The sequence below is a fragment of the Scomber japonicus genome, chromosome 11 (genome assembly GCF_027409825.1).
Source record: "Scomber japonicus isolate fScoJap1 chromosome 11, fScoJap1.pri, whole genome shotgun sequence".
NCBI lineage: Eukaryota > Metazoa > Chordata > Actinopteri > Scombriformes > Scombridae > Scomber > Scomber japonicus.
The window spans coordinates 24,953,813-24,976,926 of NC_070588.1; the positions used below are offsets into that span (position 1 = coordinate 24,953,813).

Genomic DNA, 23,114 nt, shown 5'->3' on the forward strand with positions numbered 1-23,114 from the left:
AAATGAAGTTTAGCTGACTTGACAATGGTGCAATGAACCCAAAAGCCCAACACATTCCACCTTAAGAATACACAAGCAAATTGAAGCAACAAAAGCTAATTTATTATCAGCAATTTGACAATGCATATTCATCCATGGAATATAGAAATGCAAAACACTACAAGACAAACAAATACATAAATCAAATTGCACATGTTGATTTTAACATGGATGAAATAATATATATTCTTAGTCACCCTGTCTGAAACTAATTCAATACCTGTTAAAAGTATTTGGTAAAATTTAAATGAAATTGCATAAATATTTCCCTGAGGGTGGATCATAAATGTGCACAGTAAATATCATAGGTCTATTAATTATTATAACTTGAATTCAAATTTAGTTGACAAAAGCATTCAGATCTATCCTTTGAGCAACATAAACAACATTACATGTGAGATGCAATTTTGAACTGATGATGGCACCAGGGTAAAGGTCAAAGGGTCAGCAAAATGATCAAACTAATCCTTCTAATGCTCTAGGGATGTTACTTCCAGATCTATTGTCAGTTCCACAGTAGTCACCCAGGTGTCTTGCTTGCTGCTGTAATCCTTTAAAAGCATTACTATGTGTCTTCTATGATGATATGATATGTGTTATAAAATAATGACTTTAATCAGAGTTAGGTTACAGGACAAACTTCAAAATGTTTTTTTTAGTCTAGAGGACCACATTCCTCTTGATTAAAAATGTCTTCTGTGTTCACAACCAAAATTACTGACAGAATAAAAAGAAGGAATTGCTTAATACCAACTGTAATACCCAAGATATTCCTTTTATTCCTTTATTAGTCCCACAATGCAACTCAGATCATATAAAAAAGGCACAGTTTACCAATTATGTACTAAGTTCATATGAAATGACTCAACGCCTGGAAAGATTTTTTTCAAAAAAAGTATTTATTTATTTTTGGCTTATGAAGACATATTCTAAACAAGTATTTTTACATGTCCATGATACGCTTCATGCTCATGAACCTTGTGCCGCTCATGCCCATGTCCCTGAAGCTCCTGTACTCGCCGGGCCTCATGTACATCATCTTGCCTCTGTAGTTGGGCTGCTCGTACATCAGCCAGTGGCCGTCCATCACGTGGCAGGACTGGCATTCGTTCATGCGGTAACGGTCCTGGATGTTGTCACAGTCCTCCATCAGCTCGTGACTCTGACCACCGAAGTTCTCCCTCTCGAAGATCTTCATCCTGAACTGGCCTCTGTGCTGTAATGACAACATTGGACACATTTAATGTGAAAGTTGTTTCACATTACCAATTATCATTCAAATGTATTTAAGGAATCCAAGAAAGAATCTAAGAAATGAATCCTACCATGGGGATCATACGGCAAGACCTGATGCAGTCTCTCATTCCCATCATGCTCATGTAGTCAGCATACTCGCCCCTCCTCATGAAGTACTGGTTTCCCATGTAGTTGGGGCGGTCATAGACCATGAAGCAGCCGCTCTCAACCCTGCAGGAGTGGCACCTGCTCAGGTAGGAGGACATGTCAGAGCAATCGCTCATGCACTCATAGGAACGACCCTGGAAGTTCCTGTCCTCGTAGAAGATGATCTGAAAAAAGTAAATTACAAAGGGGGATTAAGCCAAAAAATAATATCCATCAATATGTTTTCAAATTACCAATAGATTAAAAATAGTTGGTGAAGTGAGTATGCTTACCTTGCCCATGGTCATTGTTACTGTGGTGGTAGTTCCTCAGAGGACTGCGTTGCTGCTACACTGATGATGGTCCTGTTATAACCGTTACTTTTATACCTGACCAAACCCAAAGAATATGTGGCTCCCATTGTGTAAAACCCTGACCCAGCAACATGGTATAGAGGCCTATAGACTGCTCAGGGGCATTTGTCACATATCCATGTGACTGGATCCCCTAGAAGACTTTAGAATGGATTTTTCCATAGGGAAGTCAATACAATGAGCATTTTTTGAAGTTACAATACAGAGTAACAGACAATAGTCTCTTTTATACATTACAAATCACACTGTATGGCACACACATTGTATGTTTGGTAAATGGACAATTTATGGACATGAGTATCCTTTTGTGTGACCACAATAGTCTGACATGCCTGTATATAATGCACATCTGTGCAAACAAAACAAACTTGTTTATCCAGCTGTTTGTATAGGTATATGATAAAAAATAACAGGAAAGTGTTAACACAATGTACAACCAGCAGTTGAGTTGATACGTTAGGTTGTTCTGTCACTTGATGTACCTCACTAAAATTAAATGGTTGTCTTTTATTTTTCTTCGGTCAAAATTGAGTTAATCACATATATTAAAAATCATAACAAGTAGCAACACATTTCTCAATACCAAATTAATTTGTATTATTATTTCAGTGAAGATCCCAGTTTCCAAAGCTACTGAAAATGATGAAAAAACGTATTTAAATGATTAGAGATTAAAATGATAAAAATGATTTAAGAAAATTCCATTCTTGTAACTATCCAATGATAGTAAATCAAAATGATATATCCATCAACAACAACAAAAAATTGTTAAGCTATTAATTCATGTAGAACAGGCTAATTAATCATTTAATGAAAGCGTTCTCTTATTTGAATTTAGTGTTTTCTAAATGTTCTTTTGGTTGACAGCTCGGTGTGCTTATGTTATTAATTATTAGTGTTCCAAAGGAACCAAAACAATCACTGAATATAGTTAGTTACAGTTTGTGTAGTGTATAGTTTTTGTGTAGTGTAGATCAACATCTGTCATATCTCTCTCTAGTTTAGCGACAAGATGTGCTGACCCTGTTTTACACTAATGTGTTATAACATGATATTGATGTTGGTAACACCACCACCATTAAGCAGTATGCTTACCACTGTCTACTAGAAAGAGAGAGAAAATAAAAAAGAGGTTAATTATATGGTAGAAAACAGTCTTGCTAAGCCCAGCTGTAGTCCTTGAAGTTCTCCATGTTTACTAGCCCTTAAGTCTGATGGAACCCCTTGCCTCTGTACATATTTTCTCAAAGTTAACACAGTTATGGTGCCAGATTCATTCCCATTGCCCCACATGGAGGATTGTATTGACAGTGTTGGTCCTGCAATGTGTATCACAAAGTTAGATCTGATTAAAAAGTACAGGCAGGTCCCTTTATCCCCACAAGCTTCTGATATCTCAGCATTTGTTACCCTTGAAACCTTCATGCAGTATACAGTTACGGCTTTTGGCATGAGAAATGCCCCCACCACCTTCCAGTGCATAGTGCAGCCTGTGTTGGGGGATGTGCCTTGATGATGTGGTGGTCTACTCGATTGATTGGAAAGTCATATTTTCAGCTTGAGAGATGTTTTCCAGCGGCTTGCTGATGTGTGAGTTTGGTAAGGCTACCATTACTTATCTGGGGATGCAGGCTGGCCACGGACAGGTTGAAGCTGTGCTAGCAACCAGGTGTGGTTTTTTCTCCTTTTACAAGGTACTGCCCTTCCCCTCCTCCACTGATTGCTGCGACTGTGCCCTGTTTGCCATCTGCCCCAGTATAAAAGCTCCAAGTAGAGCTAGAACTGGTGCCTGCTGGCAGCATTGAGGCTGTTGTTGTTGTGTGTCTTTACGCTCATTTTGAGAAAGTACTCCTGTCTAACGATCATGTTTTTTTATTAGTTAGTTTTCCAAATTGGCTTTCTTTTAATTTGTGAACCCTATTTTCTGTTAATTGTGACTAAGCTGCAGATTATTATTTTCTCAGTTAATAAATTCCTGGTTTTGTACTTATACTTCAGGTGTCCTCTTGTTTTTCTCCTGGGTTATCCCAACTGTTACTCCCATCACTCCGGACTTTTGATTACTTACGCTACTAAGTAGTGTGTGTTTCTGTTCTTCTATATCTGAGAGGAGGACCTCAATCTCAGCGCTCATGAAGTCCTTTTTCTTAATTTTGGGTGCCATTTTTATGAATGGAGCTAGCCTACAAGTTGCCGGACACCTGTCCTAATGATGATTATATTGTAGATCTGTTCTATGCTTTGACACACCTTTAATATTTTTTTCTTTCTAACTTTGTAGGGAGCAATAGAGTTGAGAATATTTGTGCAAGTGTGAGGAAAATGCATCAGAGAACTGCCTAGCAGTAAAGGTCTAACGTACCTGGAATAGTTACCTCCAAGACTGGGTTTAGTCTGGGAGGTGAGTAAGGTGGAAAACATAACCCTAACCCTAACCCCTAACCCTAACCCTAGTCCTATCTGGACACTGTGGACTGGAATGCCAGACGTGAAGATATGGTCAACAGCTGTGGTAGGCAACTGGTGGCCTGTGGGCTAAAGCTGGCCTGCCAGCAATAATATTTGGCCCGCCGGATAATTTCAGATTTTTAATAAATTGATTATTTTCATTTTAAAATATCAGACTGACAGTCCCACGTACAGGCTATAATGTCCAAATAGAGAATCTACCCCCACCTGAAGAATGCTACTTTTATTCATATTGATAGTGAATGACAGACACAGACATTTCCTTTAAAACATTCAATTCACGAATCAGGCTGTGACCCACAGGTTGTGGTCAGTGCCTTGCTGGAACGCGGTGTGTGGTATGAAAACAGGTGGACAGCGCCTGGTGCTGAAACAGTCAACGTAGAAAAGAAAATACAGCAGTAATTCATTCAATGTTATTTTTTATGTTATTTTTCTTTTTTTAATTTTGTGTCTGTGGGCTACGGAGCCACACATGTGAACAGTAACAATTTTACGAAACGATTTTGTTTCGTTTTATGAAAAACAGTTTCTGAACAACAAAAAGCAGAATCTGCTTGAAAATGGCTTGGTAGGGGTGGTGGTGCATAGGCCTATGCTCCTGAAATGACAGTGCAAACAGTAGGCTACATTAGAGAATTCAAATTAGATGACATTCAGTAACTAAATTCAAAACACAATTTTGTTATTAAATACAAAACGACAGGCTTAGTAGGATACCCACCTAACGTGAAAACTGGCATCTCCCATCAGTCACGATTTTGAAAGTCTTGTAACTTTAATCTGCAGGCAGTTTTCAAGGTTTTTATGTGTCAATCGGTTTCTCTCGTTGGTCTTTATTGCATTCATGTATGAAAAGGTTGACTTGAAAAAGCAGGTATGGTATAGGTGATATTATCAATATAATTGAAAAAAACCCATCCTGTGGCTGTCACAGAAGCAGCCCCAACCAGACACATCAGAAAGAAAGCTGCTTTGACCTCATATATTGTTTACTTTTCACAATTGAGCACATGCTACTGAAATTCTGTCTCAGAATTTACATGTGTAACATCTGATCTGCAAAACGGCACCAAAGGATCTGCATTTGAATCTTCGTATTTGCCTGCTCAGTTGTGTCACAACCATGACAACCAGAGTGGGACTCGTAACCAACAACATTGAAACTGCCTACAGGGGGGAGGTCCAGACACTGACCTCCTGGTGCAAGGACAATGACCATCCTCAACACAAAAAAACCAAAAGATAATAGACTTCAGGAAAAACAAAAAAACACACGATGATGTTTTGTGCATTAACAGGGAGGTAGTGAAGAGGAAGTATCCTGACCTCCTGTTGCACTGTGTGCTACTCCAGCTGCACAAAAAATCCCTGCAGCGGGTTGTAAAAACAGCTGAGAGGATTGTCGGCTCTTCCCTCCCAAATTTGAGCGACATCCACTCGGGCCATCTCCTCAAACGGGCCACGAACATTCTATAGTACCCCTCACACCCCGGAAACCCCCTCTTCACCACTCTCCTCTCAGGCACACTGAGAACCCCATCACATGCACGAACAGGCTGCGGAATAGCTTTTTCCCCAGAGTGGTGGACAGACTGCAGAGATCACACACACACACCGTGCAATAATGAACTGTGAATACTGTCATGTCTCATTTCCCCTTGTTTATTTATGTATATTTTAGACCATATTTTAAGTTTTATGGGTATAGGTATGGGTATGAATGTGTCATGGGGATGGGTGAGATGTGCTTGACTCATGCGTGTGTATTAGTGTTATGTCTCATATCTTTTTTTACATTTTTTATGCTGCATTGGACTGCTTTAACTGAGTTTTGTTGTATGCTTGCAATGACAATAAAGATCTATTCGATCTATTCTATCCTTCTCACATGATTTTTGGCACAATTCTAGGCAGGTGGAGTGTGCCAAAACAATTTGCATTCAAGAGACCGTAGGGAGTGCCTGTTCTACCACATGTATCAATAGGTGGCAGTGTGTCTCTTGAATTTTTCCAGCTGAGTTTATATTAAACCACATATAATTACGCATAACGCAACCTCCAACATAACCGTCACAAAATGCATTTGGTCCATTCAGACTGCGCTGTAGTGGAGATCAGATCGGAGACAAGCTCAACCAGAAGGTTTACTTCATAAATTCGATATTTCAGCACCGGCCAGGTCTGGCTACCTACTGCTCAAATCCTGAAACCTCTAAATTAGTGCTTCAGATGAGTTAACATTGTTTTACACAAACGGACAAGGGTGTTAACACAAGTGGAGGTCCAGGTCCAGGTAATTTACTTTTATTAGAAACACAATTAAACCACATATATTGCTTAACAGAACTGAACCGGTATATTATCTCAGACAGGGTTCGGGTAAGTCTATGAGTTTCAATTAAACCTTTCAAAAGAACTCAGTAACTTTACATATTTAATACAGTTTGTACCTGTGTGCTTACTCCAGTCCCACTCTTCATCATAGAGCTTTTGCACATTGTGCTTCAACATCAGTTTGTTCTGTAAATACTGAAACATCACAGCAACTAGTGTCTGAAATACTTCTGATCAACACACAATCATTTTCCATACAACATACAGCATTAACAGGTCATCAATAGCCGTTCTATTTTCATTAGCTGCTTGACACTGCTGTTTATAGGAAGTTATAGTTCATAAATGTGGATGCTCACATCATTATGTTAAAATTATAGCTATTGTTATAGTTGTCGTTCTTAGTGTGGCCTGTCTATTACATACCTATGATATTGAGATCCAACCTCTCTCTGTATTTTACTGAATAGGACACACTGGTGTATAAGACGCACCCAACATTTAAATGAAAAAATATTGCGTTAAAGGTGCGACTTATTAAAAGTCCCATTGTGAAAATTGAGATCGTCTTGTCGCTTTGATCTCCGTTACAGTGTAGTCGCAAAGGACCCAGTGCATTTTGGGACAGTTGGTTACATTGAAAGTTGCGTCATGCGGAAGTAGGTGTGGTAGACACACAAGACACAATGCCATTTATTGGATAAATATGTTGAACAGGCACTACTACGGTCTTTTGAATGCAAATTGTTTTGGCACACTCCACCTGAGAGAATCATGCCAAAATTCACACGAAAAGGATGATGCGACTGAGTGCGCAATTAGGCAGAAAATCCTTTGGTGCAGTTTTGCAGATCAGAAGTTAGAAGTGCAAACTCTGAGATGCACTTCCACAAGTTGTGAATTACAGTTTTACAAGTGCAAATCATAGTCTGATCTTCTATAGATAGATAGATAGATAGATACTTTATTGTCCCTTCCTTCATAGATTACTAGATACTTCAAAGATGGCAATCTGTGGACTTGCTCGAACAGAGACCCTTAAGACATCTCAAAAGGTGTTAGAAACCAAAGACAATAATGTAAGTGGAGAGCTTGACCAAAACATATTGGTGTAATCATCAGGAGTGTCAAAGTACACCATGGATCTAAGCCTGGGTAAATCTCAGCTAGCCTGGATTTACTAAAAAATGATAAATAATATAAAAATGTAACATAAAACCTTAAACTGAATGGGTGTGAGGCTAGTACATGATGAGGAAGAGTTGACCTGCTGAATACTCCCAATAGATGCATGTTACTCATTGAATTAATTACCACAATACCAGAATTTAGAAAGTTATATCATTTATTTGAGTTAAATTGTACATTTAGCACATGTCCATGATACGCCTCATGCTCATGAACCTTGTGCCACTCATGCCCATGTCCCTGAAGCTCCTGTACTCGCCGGGCCTCATGTACATCATCCTGCCTCTGTAGTGGGGCTGCTCGTACATCAGCCAGTGGCCGTCCATCACGTGGCAGGACTGGCAGTCATTCATGCGGTAACGCTCCATGATGTTGTCACAGTCCTCCATCAGCTCGTGACTCTGACCACCAAAGTTCTCCCTCTCGTAGATCTTCATCCTGAACTGGCCTCTGTGCTGTTTGGAGGCAATAAAAAATAATGAATGTTTTCAAATCTAATGTTGTGGAGGTTGCACCTTTGTAAGACTACAGTATGACATGCTGCTTTATACTTACCATGGGGATCATACGGCAAGACCTGATACCACCAGTCATTCCCATCATGCTCATGTAGTCAGCATACTCGCCCCTCCTCATGAAGTACTGGTTTCCCATGTAGTTGGGGCGCTCGTAGACCATGAAGCAGCCGCTCTCCACCCTGCAGGAGTGGCACCTGCTCAGGTAGGTGGACATGTCAGCGCAGTCGCTCATGCACTCATAGGAACGACCCTGGAAGTTCCTGTCCTCGTAGAAGATGATCTGAAAAAATATTGAAGGGTTTAGAGACCAAAGTCATAATTATACAGCCCCAGTACATAATGATTGTTTAATCATTTGGACCTACCTTGCCCATGTTGATGGTGGTGGCTTTCCAGGTCTCTGAGAGAACTGTTTTTGAACTGATACTCTGCCTGTCTGAACAAGTCACATTTATACCTGGCCAGAGACAAAGACTGTTTGCCCCTCTATTGTTAAAAGCCCTGACCCAGCAACGTAGTATAGAAGCCTATAGAGTTTATGAGTTGCTTACCCATATACCAACAGGGTCATAACCTCTAAACAGAATTTTCCTTTAATATGAATAGAGCCCAGCTTTTTCAAAAAATGGTTTAGGAATGTAATTGGTGAGTATTATATGTACAATACATGACTGATTTATTCTGCTTTCTTTTTGTTTACCATTGAAACAATAGGAGCAAATGAGCTAATGCATTACCAAAGCAAAATACTCAGTGGATAACAGGGTTGTCAAACAAAGAATAGCCATTTGTAGTCATTTGTGATTTAGCACATACATTGTATATCTTCTGAAATGGATTAAATTGACATTGGAACAAAGGCCTATCACTAGTAGATTTTTTTTTCAAATGGAAGTCCTGATTATGATTATGGGTTTAGGATTACTATCACTCTGTATATGAAAACAAAATGATTTTCAGGATTGATCAGGTACATTACATGCACATATCTGATTACAGCCCAGATGATTGATGACTGCTTGATAAATCAATCAATCAATCAATCAATCAATCAATCAATTGTTTCTTAATTTTTAAAGGATTTTTTAACCAATTTTTTAAAAGTTGGTCTTGGTTTAAAAATACTGAGGTCCTATAATAGTCACATTTATGTTTCTGAGGGAGCTTTTTAAAGCTATTGGAGTGAACCTACAAACCTTTGCATATTTACATTAAATACCCACACATCCTTGGCAATAAGGTGGTGTATTTAAAGCTGACATTTTTACTTTCCATACATCACACTCAGGTCAGCGAGTCATATCATTTCTTTTGTATAGCCCAATATCACAAACCACAAATTTGTGTCCCTAACAAAAGGGTATATACACATTATATATAATTAATAGTATATGAAGAATGCAATCGGGGTCAAGCTGGCAGGGCAGATCAGTGATAGGATTTTTGAACTTTAACAAAAAAAATGTGTAAGTTGGAGCCCATGTCTGCACAGTAGAGTCATATTGCCTGATGGAGGTATGAAAGCAGCTGTCACAGCTGTCAATCATGACGCCACACTGCTTTTATCATGTCAAATAAGTAATTAAAATCAGACTTGAAAAAAAATGAAAACTTGGACAAACACTGTGATAAGAACTACCTAAGATGACATGAAACCATATTTGGGAAAAATGCATTTAATGTTCACTTTGATTGTTTTGTTTAGCCCATGTCCCATTAGCTAACATGGAGGAGGTACAATTTATGACCCATATTACAGCCATCAGGGGGCAATCAAGAGTGTTTTGACTTCACTTATAGTGTTTGGCTGTCATGACACCCATATAAATACTATATATATATAATAGCCAATGACTATATAAATATAGCCAATGATGTAGCCACATGACAAGTGCAACTTTCATTAGACCACTCAATATGCAAAATAGGTTCATTGGACCAAGGCCTATATACTGTACACATTGACTTCATTGCAGGAGTGCTGTACACATCTAAATCAATATTCTGTCTTTTTTTTAGCCTTTTGTTGTTGGCGGTCCGATCCTCAGCTACAGAAGCGAATTCTAGGGACGTGGAACGTCACCTCTCTGGTGTGGAAGGAGCCTGAGCTAGTGCGCGAGGTTGAGAAGTTCCGGCTAGATATAGTCGGCCTCACCTCGACGCATAGCAAGGGCTCTGGAACCAGTCTTCTTGAGAGGGGTTGCACTCTCTTCCACTCTGGAGTTGCCACTGGTGGGAGGCGCCGGACAGGGGTGGCAATACTTGTTGCCCCCTGACTTGGTGCCTGTATGTTTACCCCAGTAGACGAGAGGGTAGCCTCCCTCAACCTTCGGGACCTGACTGTTGTTTGTGCCTATGGTCCAAACAGCAGCTCAGAGTATCCACCCTTTTTGGACTCCTTGGAGGGTGGATACTCCTTGGAGAGTGCCTCTCTTGTTAAGGCGAGTGCCTCTCTTGTTAAGGCGGCCGACCGGAGCTGGGCCTGGGGACCCGAGGCTCTCCTATCTCTGCAGCTTAGGTCGCCAAGGTGGTCAAAAAGCTCCTCGGTGGCAGGGCCCTGGGGGTAGATTAGATCCGCCCCGAGGTCCTTAAGGCCGTGGATGTTATGTGGCTGTCATAGTTGACACGACTCTTTTTAAGAAGGGGGACCGGAGGGTGTGTTCCAACTATAGGGAAATCACACTCCTCAGCCTCCCTGGTAAGGTCTATTTGGGGGTGCTGGAGAGGAGGGTCCGTCGAATAGTCGAACCTTGGATTCAGGAGGAGCAGTGTGGTTTTTGTCCAGGCCGTGGAACTGTGGACAAGCTCTATACCCTCTGCAGGATCCTTGAGGGTTCATGGGAGTTTACCCAACCAGTCCACATGTGTTTTGTGGACTTGGAGAAGGCATTCGACCGTGTCCCTCGGGGAGTCCTGTTGGGTATTCTCCGGGAGTACGGGGTATCGGACCCCCTGATATGGGCTGTCCGTTCCCTGTATGACCGGTGTCAGAGCTTGGTCCGCATTACCGGTAATAAGTTGGACTTGTATGGACTTGTTCGTTGGACTCCACCAGGGCTGCCCTTTATCACTGATCCTGTTCATAATCTTTATGGACAGGATTTCTAGGCACAGCCAGGGCGTTGAGGGAGTCTGGTTTGGTGACCTCAGGATTGGGTCACTGCTTTTTGCAGATGATGTGGTCCTGTTGGCTTCATCAGACCGTGACCTCCAACTCTCACTGGATCGGTTCGCCATCGAGTGTGAAGTGGCCGGGATGAGAATCAGCACCTCCAAATCCGAGTCTATCGTTCTCAACCGGAAAAGGGTGGAATGCACTCTCCGAAGTGAGGAAAGGATGGAGCGTGAGATTGACAGGCGGATCAGTGCGGTGTCTGCAGTAATGCTGACTCTGCACAGATCCCTCATGGTGAAGAGGGAGGTGAGCCGAAAGGCAAAGCTCTCGATTTACCAGTCGATCTTCGTTCCTACCCTCACCTATGATCATGAGCTTTGGGTAGTGACCGAAAGAACAAGATCGTGGGTCCAAGCGGCTGAAATGAGCTTCCTCCGTAGGGTGGCTGGGCTCTCCCTTAGAGATAGCTCGGTCTTCCGGAGCTAGAGCCGCTGCTTCTCCACGTCGAGAGGAGCCAGATGAGGTGGCACGGGCATCTGGTCAGGATGCCTCCCGGACTCCTCCCTGGTGAGGTGTTCAGGGCATGTCCCACCGGTAGGAGACACTGGGGAAGACCCAGGACACGCTGGAGAGACTATGTGTCTCGGCTGGCCTGGGAACGCCTCAGGATCCCCCAGGAAGTGGCTGGGGAGAGGGAAGTCTGGGCTTCCCTGCTTAGGCTGCTGCCCCCGCGACCCGACCCTGCATAAGCGGCAAGAAAATGAGATGAGGCTTCATTAATCATCATTTAAAAATAAAATCAGTTCAAATGAAGTCGACTTAATAATAATCATATATTTACACATATACATACTTATACATATATAGTCAACTTAATAATCACATATACTGTATATACATTCATATATATATATATAGTCGAGTACATCAAGCACAGTCAACTTAACGTGTATGTATGCAAAAATATTTGGACAGGAGATGTAATATTTAAATCCATATGTCTTTAGTACATTTAAAATAATGTCTAAAAAGTCAGCTAAGACATGTTTAGTGGATGTATGTCTAGGCATTCTGTTTTTCTGTTAATTGATTAAGGTCCAGTCTGTATAACGACGTCAACCCATGTACTGTTTCCCTTATTCAAGGCCTGTCCCTTGATTGAGAAGCTCGTACATGACAGAGCTGTCATAGTACACAGGGCACTGGAACAAGAGTGCACCTTCAGAGACAGATCAGACCCATTCAATTGATCAGCAATTTCCGTCCAGCCTTTCTCTTATATATTGTTTTTTGTGATCATATGTTTAAATTCTTTATATGTCTCCAGCAGAAGTGTGTGCTAGAGACTGCTGCTGCTCTGTGGCTCTTTTGTGGTGGATTTTGTCATTGTGAATCCGTTTGATCTGTGTTCGATGTCATGGGCTGTTCATGAATGGCGTGCACATGCAATTATTCTGAATACTCGAGCCTGTCTTGAATTAGTTTGATTGCGTGAACGTGGATTGGACTTTATGGAACTGCTTTAGCCTGATCTCATCTGTTAGGCTCATTCAAGTCAGGTGTTCGACAATAAGCGCCACTTTTCTGAGCTAGCCTTATGGAATGGACCCCTGGCCAAGAGGTCAGCATAAAAACACTGTTGGAACAATAAATACAATATCGACAAACAATATGAAGAGTTGGCAGACACAGGCAATCACAAACAGGTATACACAGTATCCAGTTTATTGACCCCTAGCCATTATGTCATTCTCCATCTCGCTCCCCTTTTTCTCATCTCTCTGCTATTGCTGGTCTTATTTAGTACAGGCCTAGGCCTTAAAATACATTTTGAAAAGAATGTGCACTTGTTGACTCTCATTCATTTGCTCTCAAGGACTAGAAATTCAGTGTCACTCAGTGTTTCTCTATGCACACACTTGCAGTTGTCAAACCATTGGCACTGACTTTGATTTAAAAGACAGAAATAGACAACTCAACCACTTTGACTTGCATTGCTGCTTGTGGCTGCTTCTTATAGCGTCTTTTACATCATTTGCTTCTTGTCTTGTAAATATCCATGTCTTTCAAACTCCATGCCCTCAACACAGGCTTTCCCTTAATATGTTGTTGTCTCGAAGCCCAAACTGAGATAAGCCCTGGTGACATTATTTTTAAAAATCAGACTTAATAAATTGATAAAGGCAATTAAAATGCATAGTTTGTACTTCCTCCAGCTTCTGCAAAATGTATCATACTTCTTATTACCACACAGTTTATGAATATTATAGTAAATTTAAAGCAGTTAAATTGGGACTTAACGTGATTTCTACAAAGTCATACACTGATGTGATCCATATAACTTCATAACTCAAACCACATGTAACAGTGGCAAAACTTTCTTTAATAGAAATATTTTATTGATATTCAATCATTTAAAGGAGTCATGAAGCAATTATTTTCATATACTGTATGTCTGCAAGTAGATGAATTGTGAGCAGAAGAAACTATTAATATGTTTGGGGTTTTAAAATTCTGTTGTAAAACCAAGAGGAAATACATGTGAATGATATACCATCACGAAGACATGGATATGTTATATGTTATGAACAAGATTTATGAGCTATCTGTATTTTTCTAAGATTTTGCATTTTTTAAATGTATGAACCACTACAGGGATGTACCTCATGCTTATTTACACCCACTGATGCCCTTCTCATCCCTCCTTACATCTCTTCTTGTACTGTTAAGGCCTCAAAAAGAACCAGTGAATAAGAATGTAGGCTACTTTATTCAGTAGTATTTATTGAACATTTAGTTGCAAGAATCCATGATACGCCTCATGCTCATGAACCTTGTGCCGCTCATGCCCATGTCCCTGAAGCTCCTGTACTCGCCGGGCCTCATGTACATCATCTTGCCTCTGTAGTGGGGCTGCTCGTACATCAGCCAGTGGCCGTCCATCACGTGGCAGGACATGCAGTCATTCATGCGGTAACGGTCCTGGATGTTGTCACAGTCATCCATCAGCTCGTGACTCTGACCACCGAAGTTCTCCCTCTCGAAGATCTTCATCCTGAACTGGCCTCTGTGCTGTAAATTTAAACATCGGAAAAATCTAAATCAGTTTTCAGAAATCTAGACAACCTCTCCAAGGTGACAATGATTTCTAAACATTGAAAGTCCTACCATGGGGATAGTACGGCAAGACCTGATGCACTCTCTCATTCCCATCATGCTCATGTAGTCAGCATACTCGCCCCTCCTCATGAAGTACTGGTTTCCCATGTAGTTGGGGCGGTCGTAGACCATGAAGCAGCCGCTCTCAACCCTGCAGGAGTGGCACCTGCTCAGGTAAGAGGTCAGTTCAGGGCAGTCACTGCTGGTCTCATAGTGACGACCCTGGAAGTTCCTGTCCTCGTAGAAGATGATCTGAAAAGACAAAATGGTTCATCAGAACAATTTTTAATGAACTAACTAATGTCTAATGAGTATCACGAAACTGAAATTAAATAAATTTTTATATTTAGTACCCACCTTTCCCATGGTCATGGTGATTTTGGTTGTTTCTCAGGACTGAGTTGTGACTGCTGTGTATTCCTGGTGGTGGTTACTGGTTTTATACTTGCTCAATGTGAAAAAAGCATGTACGGCTTCTATTGTGCAAAACCCTGACCCAGCAACAACATGCCATAGAAGCCTACTGAGCAGTCAGGGCATTAAAGGGTTATTATTTAGCACTATACAATCTGGTGGAAATGCATGTATAGTATACATGCAGCATTGTTGTCCAACATAAAGAAAATAAAGAGAAGTTTCTAACGGTAATGTAAAAATAGTCAGCTCTATCTTTCATAGTGTATGGGATGATTCACATAATACTGTAAATTATTAAACAGATTTTCTTAGATTATGATTCAATACCAATTTATTTAAACATAATAAAAGCACAGTGAATGTTACATAATTACCTGGCTGATAGGGATCTATTTCAAATATCTGTATAGATACATGTACATACAGATGGATAAATACTGACAAGGCTTGAATGAAAATTGATTTTTTATGAAGTCTTTTTTCTTATTTTTCTGTTGAATCTTATATGTTATAAAGGGATAACAGTAATAACCAGTTCATGTCTCCTGGCAGTGCTTCATGTACAATAACACACCACTAAAGTTGTAATTTATAGGAGACTTATAGGACTTACTACAGTATGCCAGTTGTTCTTTGAGTATCAGTCCCACTAACTGCATATTTTATAAACTTACAATGTATACATCATGTAATTAAATGTGATTAATTATACATACCCTTATACCCTTATACATATTATATAAAATTATACTGTATTATTCTTATTACTATTGTGTATTAGTACTGAAGGTTTGAGGTTGGTTAGAATGGTGATACTTTATTTATTTTGTTCTCTTTGGCTTTCTAAGTATGAGGAGCTACGAGCTGTCAGATGGAACATAACATCCATGTTCTGTCATCTGTAGAACTTTGTGTTTCTGGGTTTAAATTAAATAAATAAAAAACAATATACAGTATATACATATAAAAATATCCATGCCAAGCCTGCATTATCAGCTAATATCATTGTGGTCATTTGTTGCATACCATGATGCATTGTCATTGTCACTCCTAAATGTTAAATGTTCCAATGTTTGAATACACTTTTAATATGTAACATATTTGGTGTCTTCATGTTAAAGTATAGTATTTATGAGCTGTTAAATGTTTCTGAAAACTGATAAATGCTGGTGAGGTGAGGCTTATGGAGAGGTGTTGGTCATTCATGCCACAGGCTTTGTTTTATGGTGGAACAGTGATGGAAATAAAACATTTATAGTATATGTTTCAAATGTTTGGATAAGTTCCATAAGTCCATATGTGTACAGTGGTATTGAAACAAATGAACTGACAAATGAAATGTCACCTTATTTGACCTCTGCCCTTTTTTGGGAACCTAACCTAACCACATATTTTACAAACAAATGCCACCTGAAATGGAGTATTGATAAAAGTAATTTGTAATTTGTCTTAATGGAAACAAACAAATCTAACAACAAAAAAACCCCCATAAACACATCATTATTTTTTCTCATTTATTTGGATGCACATAGATAACTACAAACAAAAACAACTGTTCATTGCTGGGCCTGTGTGTGTTTTTTCTGAAACTAACTTTAATTAAAAATACTTGGTGCTGTTTCAGCACTTTTATCAAGAGATTTTCTTTGCTCAGCAAATATTTAAAATACATTTATTATTAACATTCCCATTATGAATGTCTTTTCTTCCTATATCTTTCAGCAGAGCCTTAATTGACTGAGAACATTATTAATTTCAGTCAAAAAGTTATATTATTTATCATTATATTTATTATAAATTGTTATATTTCTGTCAATGCACTCAATTAGTGTAAATAAACATTTTAATTAATATTACAATTTATTAAAACATTTTATAAACAAATTAAATTGTTTTGAATGTATGGAAGTTCTCTAAAAACTGAGGTGTGATGGACATCTGGAAACAAACTATGATTCCCTCTTAGTTGAATTCAATGACAAAAGTCAGTATTTTTGTTTTGAATATGTTTTCTTTGTCTGGTATGATCACCAAGATGAAGTGCCAAGCAGAGGAACACGTTTATTGGTCCTAACAGGAAAAACTAGATAATAATGGTCACTCTGTGTTATTAAATTAAAATGTTACTGTTAGGGGTCATTGGCAGTTTTCTGACTAAAACAATATGTGCTTTGAAAAGGGTCTGTAAAGTTATTCTTTATACATGTGTTGCTGCCTTTTTGGCCCTTCTAAATGCATGCTGTAAGTAGTAACACACTAGCATTCTTCCTCAACCCATATTCCAACATTAAAATATGCCATGTTATTATTATATTGGAGTGTATTAAATCACCCACATTCTCACAGCTTCTGTTTCCTTGCTTTCACATTTTTTAATTTTAATGTCACGTGCATCATCTGTCATTACACATTTGAGAGGCAGAACAAAGTTTTTGACATTGCAATGAGATACAGTTATCAAGATAGCAGCATTCAAACTGTCTGTAAACATATGGAAGCAGTTAGATACTGATAATTCATGCAGTTTTATCATTTTGTAATAGCTTGCAGTTTCAAACTTGATGTGAATGATGAAATGAAAGTTTTTCTGTAGATATTAACCATTTATTCATATTTATTTATACATTTTCAAGTCTTTTCTATTTAACAGGATTCCGTAATGCGTTTGATGGATCCGATCCTCATATCCATGGGGCCTGTTCCCATGTCCCTCATGCTCCTGTACTCCCCGGGCCTCAGGTACAGCATCCTGCCTCTGTAGTGGGGCTGCTCATACATCAGCCAGTGGCCGTCCATCACGTGAGCAGACTGGCAGTCAGACATACGGTAACGTTCCTGGATGGAATCGCAGTCATCATTCACCTCATTCATCTGACCTCCGTAGTTTTCCCTCTCGTAGATCTTCATCCTGAACTGGCCTCTGTGCTGTAAAATGACATGTGAAGACATAGAGGATTACTTTATTATCAAAAACTGTTTCTATGGTGTGTTGGAGAGACTTTAATTGAGGTTTCAGTTAGTATATTCACACTTAAAAGCTAATGATGAAGAACTATCAAATCTTCTTACCATGGGGATCATACGGCAGGAACGGATGCAGTCACTCATGCTCATTCCCATCAGACGCTGGTTGTCAGGGTACTCTCCCCTCCTCACCATCATCTGGTGACCCATGTAGTTTGGACGTTCGTAGACCATGAAGCAGCCACTCTCCACCCTGCAGGAGTTGCAGCGGCTCAGGTAGGAGGTCACCTCAGCACAGTCATTGCTGGTCTCATAGGAACGACCCTGGAAGTTCCTGTCCTCGTAGAAGATGATCTGAAAATGAAACAGTGCATATTTTAAAGAATTTCTCCATGATAACAGATAGCATGTGATCTGAAATGTTATATTTGTCAAACTGAATTACAGTAAAATATTAAAATGATCTCTTACTTTGCCCATTTTGATGGTTATTCTACTCCTGATTGTGCTGTACTTTGCCTAGACAAACTGGGTGTCACTTTTATACTCTTCATGATAGCTAAATGACCTATGGTACCATTGTTTTTAAATATCTTACTCAGCAGCATAGCATACAGGGCTATAATGTTTGTTAAATCGGTCTGTAAATGGTTATTATTCCAGACTGTATGCATCTGGTGCAGTGCCAACTTCAGTGGCTCTCCTATGGGGTACAGGTGGGTGACAGAAACACATGTATCAGCTGGGACTCATTGTGCTGCCAGGGTTTGGCCTGTGGTGACAAGCACTTTCACACACACAGTCCATCACCTGGGTACATAAAATGATATCTTTGTCTTGTCTTGACTGACTTCGGGTCACAGAAGACATTGGAAAGCCACCTCGTACTATTTAATCTCAAATAAATGGCTAGGTGAGAAACTCAGGTTTAAAAATGAGTCTATTGTTGGTGTCTATTGTGATTTTAATATCAAATGATACACCAGTAAAATTAGGCCTCATACACTTTACCACAAGTCATCACCATCAGATGAAAACAATGTAATCTTCATTTTTGTGTTCAGAAATGAGTATGAGGACAACATACTCCATGAACTGAGATATCTTCACAAAACTGCCTTAAATTGTTTTGGATAATGCAAAAACACTGCCAAAACTCTATTTCCTATTTTTCTTGAATATTTGAAAATACACAACATATTTTACTATGGATTAGCATGTATTATATACTGTATGTTCTTATAACACTTGTGCAATCTTTCTTGTAAGTAGTTGACATAAATGTGATGCCACCTTAATGGTGTGGTGATTAGCCTATTTAAAGCCCAGAGACTGATCAACACTGGGCCAGTTTGTTAGGAGAATCCTTCTCTGAAAAAATATGAATATCATCAGAAGGACAAAGAAATGAAAAGAAATGCTTTATTGATCTCAGCATATTTTTAAGAACAGATAAGCAAATAAAGTCAAGCAACTGCAAGTCAGACTACTACATACATTATAATCACCTACTACACAGAGAACAAAGCAGGCAAATACACAAATAAGTTGTATTAAATTCTGAATATGATTACTACAGTGTGTACATTGACAGATAATGAAACTACTGCACTACTGTATCCTTATGTACAGTATTGCTGCAAATGTTTAATGCCCGTTTGGGCCCCATTTTAACGATATATAGCGCATGACGTGAAGCACCTGGCTCAAGTGCCTTTTGGGTGTATCCAAATCCATTTTTGCTATTTTATTTATTTATTTTATGATAAGAATGGTCACTACACCAGGTGCATGGTCTAAAAGGGATGGACTTAAGTTCCATCATTAATCATTGTCCTGTTTTTGGCCCAACACACGGTAAACCAATCAGAGTGTCATCTCTCATTCCCTTTAATATCCAGGCGCGCTGTTACCTTGGCGGATTTTAAGTTTGATGACAGATTTACCAGGATTGGTCATATGACTACATTGACAGTTTCATTGACCATTACTTCCATTGACTGATTCTGATACATAGTGGCACGTTATTGTGACCTTTTTTTAAATAATCATTATTGATGTACATCATAATACCAATTCACATTGTGGTTATTTTATTAGTGGTGTTCTGCATGTGTGTGTGCTGCTGCGCGCCCGTGTGTGCATAACAGGCACAGTGTCTGGAGCATGGACTCTTGATGATGCGCCCCTTAAATAACAGTGAGATATGCACCAGTGACTTTAGACCTGGGTCTTTTTTGGTCAGTAGCGCAATCACTTTCCTCTGCCTCAAAATATCAGCCACCAATTGCCCTGACCACACCTCATTTTGAGACCAACACGCCCATAGGTGCACAGACTGGTGCAAGTGCATTTCCTATTTAGACAACGTGGGCGCAGGGTGAGAAAATGACAACTGCGCTAGGGGAAACTAACAAAGACACATGCGCCATGCCCGCCATCCGCTGTGCGCCAACCGCAAGATGGGGCCCTTGATGTCTACACTCTTATCCATTATGTGATGCCATCAAGGAGGCGTCTACTCGGTCCTCAATGTATTCTGCAGCATGACAATGTGTCCAAATAATCAGCCAGCCATAAATAACTATCTTCAGCAACAAGAAGAACAAGCAGTCGTGCAACAGATGTTGTGGCCCCCCAGAGGGCCCTTATTTCAACATGATTACTGAGTCTGTCTTGTATCACATGAAGAGGCACAAGCAACTGGGACGCCGAAATCCACACTGAGGCAACTTCTCCAAGATGCAACAACCGATCTGCCAAGTACCTCACAAAAACTGTGTCCAAGTGTACCGAGGAGAACTGCTGCTGTTTTGAAGGCAAGGTGTATTCACACCAAACATTCATTTAATTTAGGTTTCCTCTGTTTACTGAACTTTGTATGAAGTTAATTGATACATTTAAAAAAATACTGGCGTTATATTATTAAGACTCGTCCCACAGTACTGTCTGTCAATTATTTGTACAGGCCAAGTAGTACCTTCCCATAGCAAGTAAATGGACCATTATGCTGTTGAGTTCTGTTTCAGTGTTTCTCATTTTGAAACATTGTCGTATCAGAATGAACAGTTGGTACAGTAGCCAGTGTAATGAGATCATTTTTTAAAAAATACATACATCCTATACATTCAACTTTCATACATGTTTGTGTTAATAACTACAGGTCCATCTAACTGAATGGCACAAATATTAAATACAATGTGATATTTCAATGAGAATATATTAACTGCAGAATGTGATTTATTGTGGCGAACACCTGCTGCTGTAGAGGGCATCTGTTACATTTATGGTTGTTTGATGCAGAGTATTATAATGTTTCTACAATATTTATTGCAGTATTTATATATATACCTCACTCTGGCTTGCTGAAGATAATGTGTCATTTGGACATTATACATTTATGTTGTAATACTGTCATACAATGTGTGACTAAGCTAGAAGAAAGTGATGCACTGGCTCACTGTTGTGTTTGCACTGGACTAGTAATGTAGATTGATCCCTGAGAGGTACTTAAAAGCACTTCCTCTATTTGATAAAATGACAAGGCGACAGGTTGGCATATTATTTCTCTTTCATTTTATTTGATGACACATTGTTTCGCTCTGCTTTAACAGGAATCCATTATACGCCTGGCGGAGCTGAGCCTCATGCCGCTGTATCCAATATCTCTCATGCTCCTGTACTCTCCAGGCCTCATGTACATCATCCTTCCTCTGAAGTGGGGCTGCTCGTACATCAGCCAGTGGCCATCCATCACGTTGCAGGACTGGCAGTCGGGCATGCGGTAGCGGTCCTGGATATTGTCACAGTCCTCCATCAGCTCGTGACTCTGGCCCTGGAAGTTCTCCCTCTCATAGATCCTCATCCTGTAGGATCCCCTGTGCTGTTGGTGAATGCACAGAAGAGGAGAGGTTAGCATGGACTGTAGTTGTTAAAGTACAATTTTGCTGCTGTTAACTAACTATAGTATACATTGCTCCTCCAAAGGATAAAAAACCCAAAATCAGTTGCATTTTGCCATGTTACTTTTCAGAAATGTACTTTCAAACCAGCATTAGTAACTGATTAAAATGCTTTCAATAATATTTATGTGTAATTAAACATTACACAGATTCTCAACTAGGGTTCTTAACTACAACAATGTTCATCTTTCTATAATTCTCACATACCTGAGGAATTAAACGGCAGGATCGGATAGAGTCACTCATGCCAATAGAATTGTAGTCAGGGTACTCTCCCCTCCTCAGGAAGTACTGGTTTCCCATGTAGTTGGGGCGGTCGTAGACCATGAAGCAGCCACTCTCCACCCTGCAGGAATTGCACCTGCTCAGGTAGGTGGACATGTCAGAGCAGTCGCTCATGCACTCATAGGAGCGACCCTGGAAGTTCCTGTCCTCGTAGAAGATGATCTGTAGAAGAGAAAAGCAAAAAAACTGAACAAACTAATTTGGAAATGGCTTTAAGTTGCCCTTCTATAAAATTGATTTTTGTAAATTCATATCTCAATCTCTATCCATACTTTTAGCCAGTTGTATGTTTACTTTTTTGTGCCAGCTGAGTTATTTCCTAAACTGAAAAGTATTTCTGGTCTCTACATACCTTGCCCATGTTTGATGATCTGTGTTTGTGGGAATCTGTCCAACAACCTGTGGCTGCCAGGCGGCTTTTATACTTTATACACGCTGTAACAGGGTTTTGTTATTCAAATTATCTGGAAGCTGATGAATAAGCAGCTCTGCGATCGCTGTTAATTTCATTTGTGCCATCATGCCATCAGAACAAAGGGAGGGGAAATGGATGGAAGACACAAGGCAGGCAAGGAGGGAGACAAACTCAGCTACAGTTTTCACATTTCTCAGACTGGAGTAAAGTAACAAGAAAGGTCTGAGTTAGATCATGTTTGAATAGTGTGTTTGATCTGATTGAAGGTGCTTGGCTTGAACATGTCTATAATTCACATCATGGATACCTTAAGAATTGGGACAACACCTTTCAAATATCTACAGGTCTATTTAATAAGATTTACAATTACATGACTTTAGAGAATATTCAGGGTGAATGAGCTTTACCAATATAAGCCATGCCTGAGGGAACTTGAGGTGGGGTTGGTGCCAGTCTTTGGCTGATGCTGTCAGTGATGGTGTGGAAATG

At 39.8% G+C, this 23,114-nt stretch overlaps 5 protein-coding genes across 5 annotated transcripts; all 5 read right to left on the reverse strand.

Annotated features, from left to right (window-relative positions):
- Positions 1-982: 982 nt before the first annotated feature.
- LOC128367490 (gamma-crystallin M3-like) lies at positions 983-1,730 on the reverse strand. The gene is made up of 3 exons (XM_053328030.1): positions 1,716-1,730; positions 1,365-1,607; positions 983-1,255 (listed from the first exon to the last, which is right to left on the reverse strand). Exons 1-3 carry the CDS (start codon positions 1,728-1,730, stop codon positions 983-985), a joined length of 531 nt encoding a protein of 176 aa, XP_053184005.1.
- Positions 1,731-7,969: 6,239 nt separating this feature from the next.
- On the reverse strand, positions 7,970-8,706 carry LOC128367484 (gamma-crystallin M3-like). The gene is made up of 3 exons (XM_053328025.1): positions 8,674-8,706; positions 8,346-8,588; positions 7,970-8,245 (listed from the first exon to the last, which is right to left on the reverse strand). The coding sequence occupies exons 1-3, from the start codon at positions 8,680-8,682 to the stop codon at positions 7,970-7,972; spliced, it is 528 nt and encodes a 175-aa protein (XP_053184000.1). The 5' UTR covers positions 8,683-8,706.
- A 5,510-nt stretch (positions 8,707-14,216) lies between these two features.
- On the reverse strand, positions 14,217-14,954 carry LOC128367916 (gamma-crystallin M3-like). Its single transcript, XM_053328603.1, has 3 exons — positions 14,940-14,954; positions 14,592-14,834; positions 14,217-14,495 (listed from the first exon to the last, which is right to left on the reverse strand). Exons 1-3 carry the CDS (start codon positions 14,952-14,954, stop codon positions 14,217-14,219), a joined length of 537 nt encoding a protein of 178 aa, XP_053184578.1.
- A 2,688-nt stretch (positions 14,955-17,642) lies between these two features.
- On the reverse strand, positions 17,643-18,443 carry LOC128367467 (gamma-crystallin M3-like). Its single transcript, XM_053327994.1, has 3 exons — positions 18,435-18,443; positions 18,069-18,317; positions 17,643-17,924 (listed from the first exon to the last, which is right to left on the reverse strand). Exons 1-3 carry the CDS (start codon positions 18,441-18,443, stop codon positions 17,643-17,645), a joined length of 540 nt encoding a protein of 179 aa, XP_053183969.1.
- Positions 18,444-21,570: 3,127 nt separating this feature from the next.
- Positions 21,571-22,571, reverse strand: LOC128367469 (gamma-crystallin M3-like). Its single transcript, XM_053327998.1, has 3 exons — positions 22,563-22,571; positions 22,133-22,372; positions 21,571-21,846 (listed from the first exon to the last, which is right to left on the reverse strand). The coding sequence occupies exons 1-3, from the start codon at positions 22,569-22,571 to the stop codon at positions 21,571-21,573; spliced, it is 525 nt and encodes a 174-aa protein (XP_053183973.1).
- Positions 22,572-23,114: the final 543 nt, after the last annotated feature.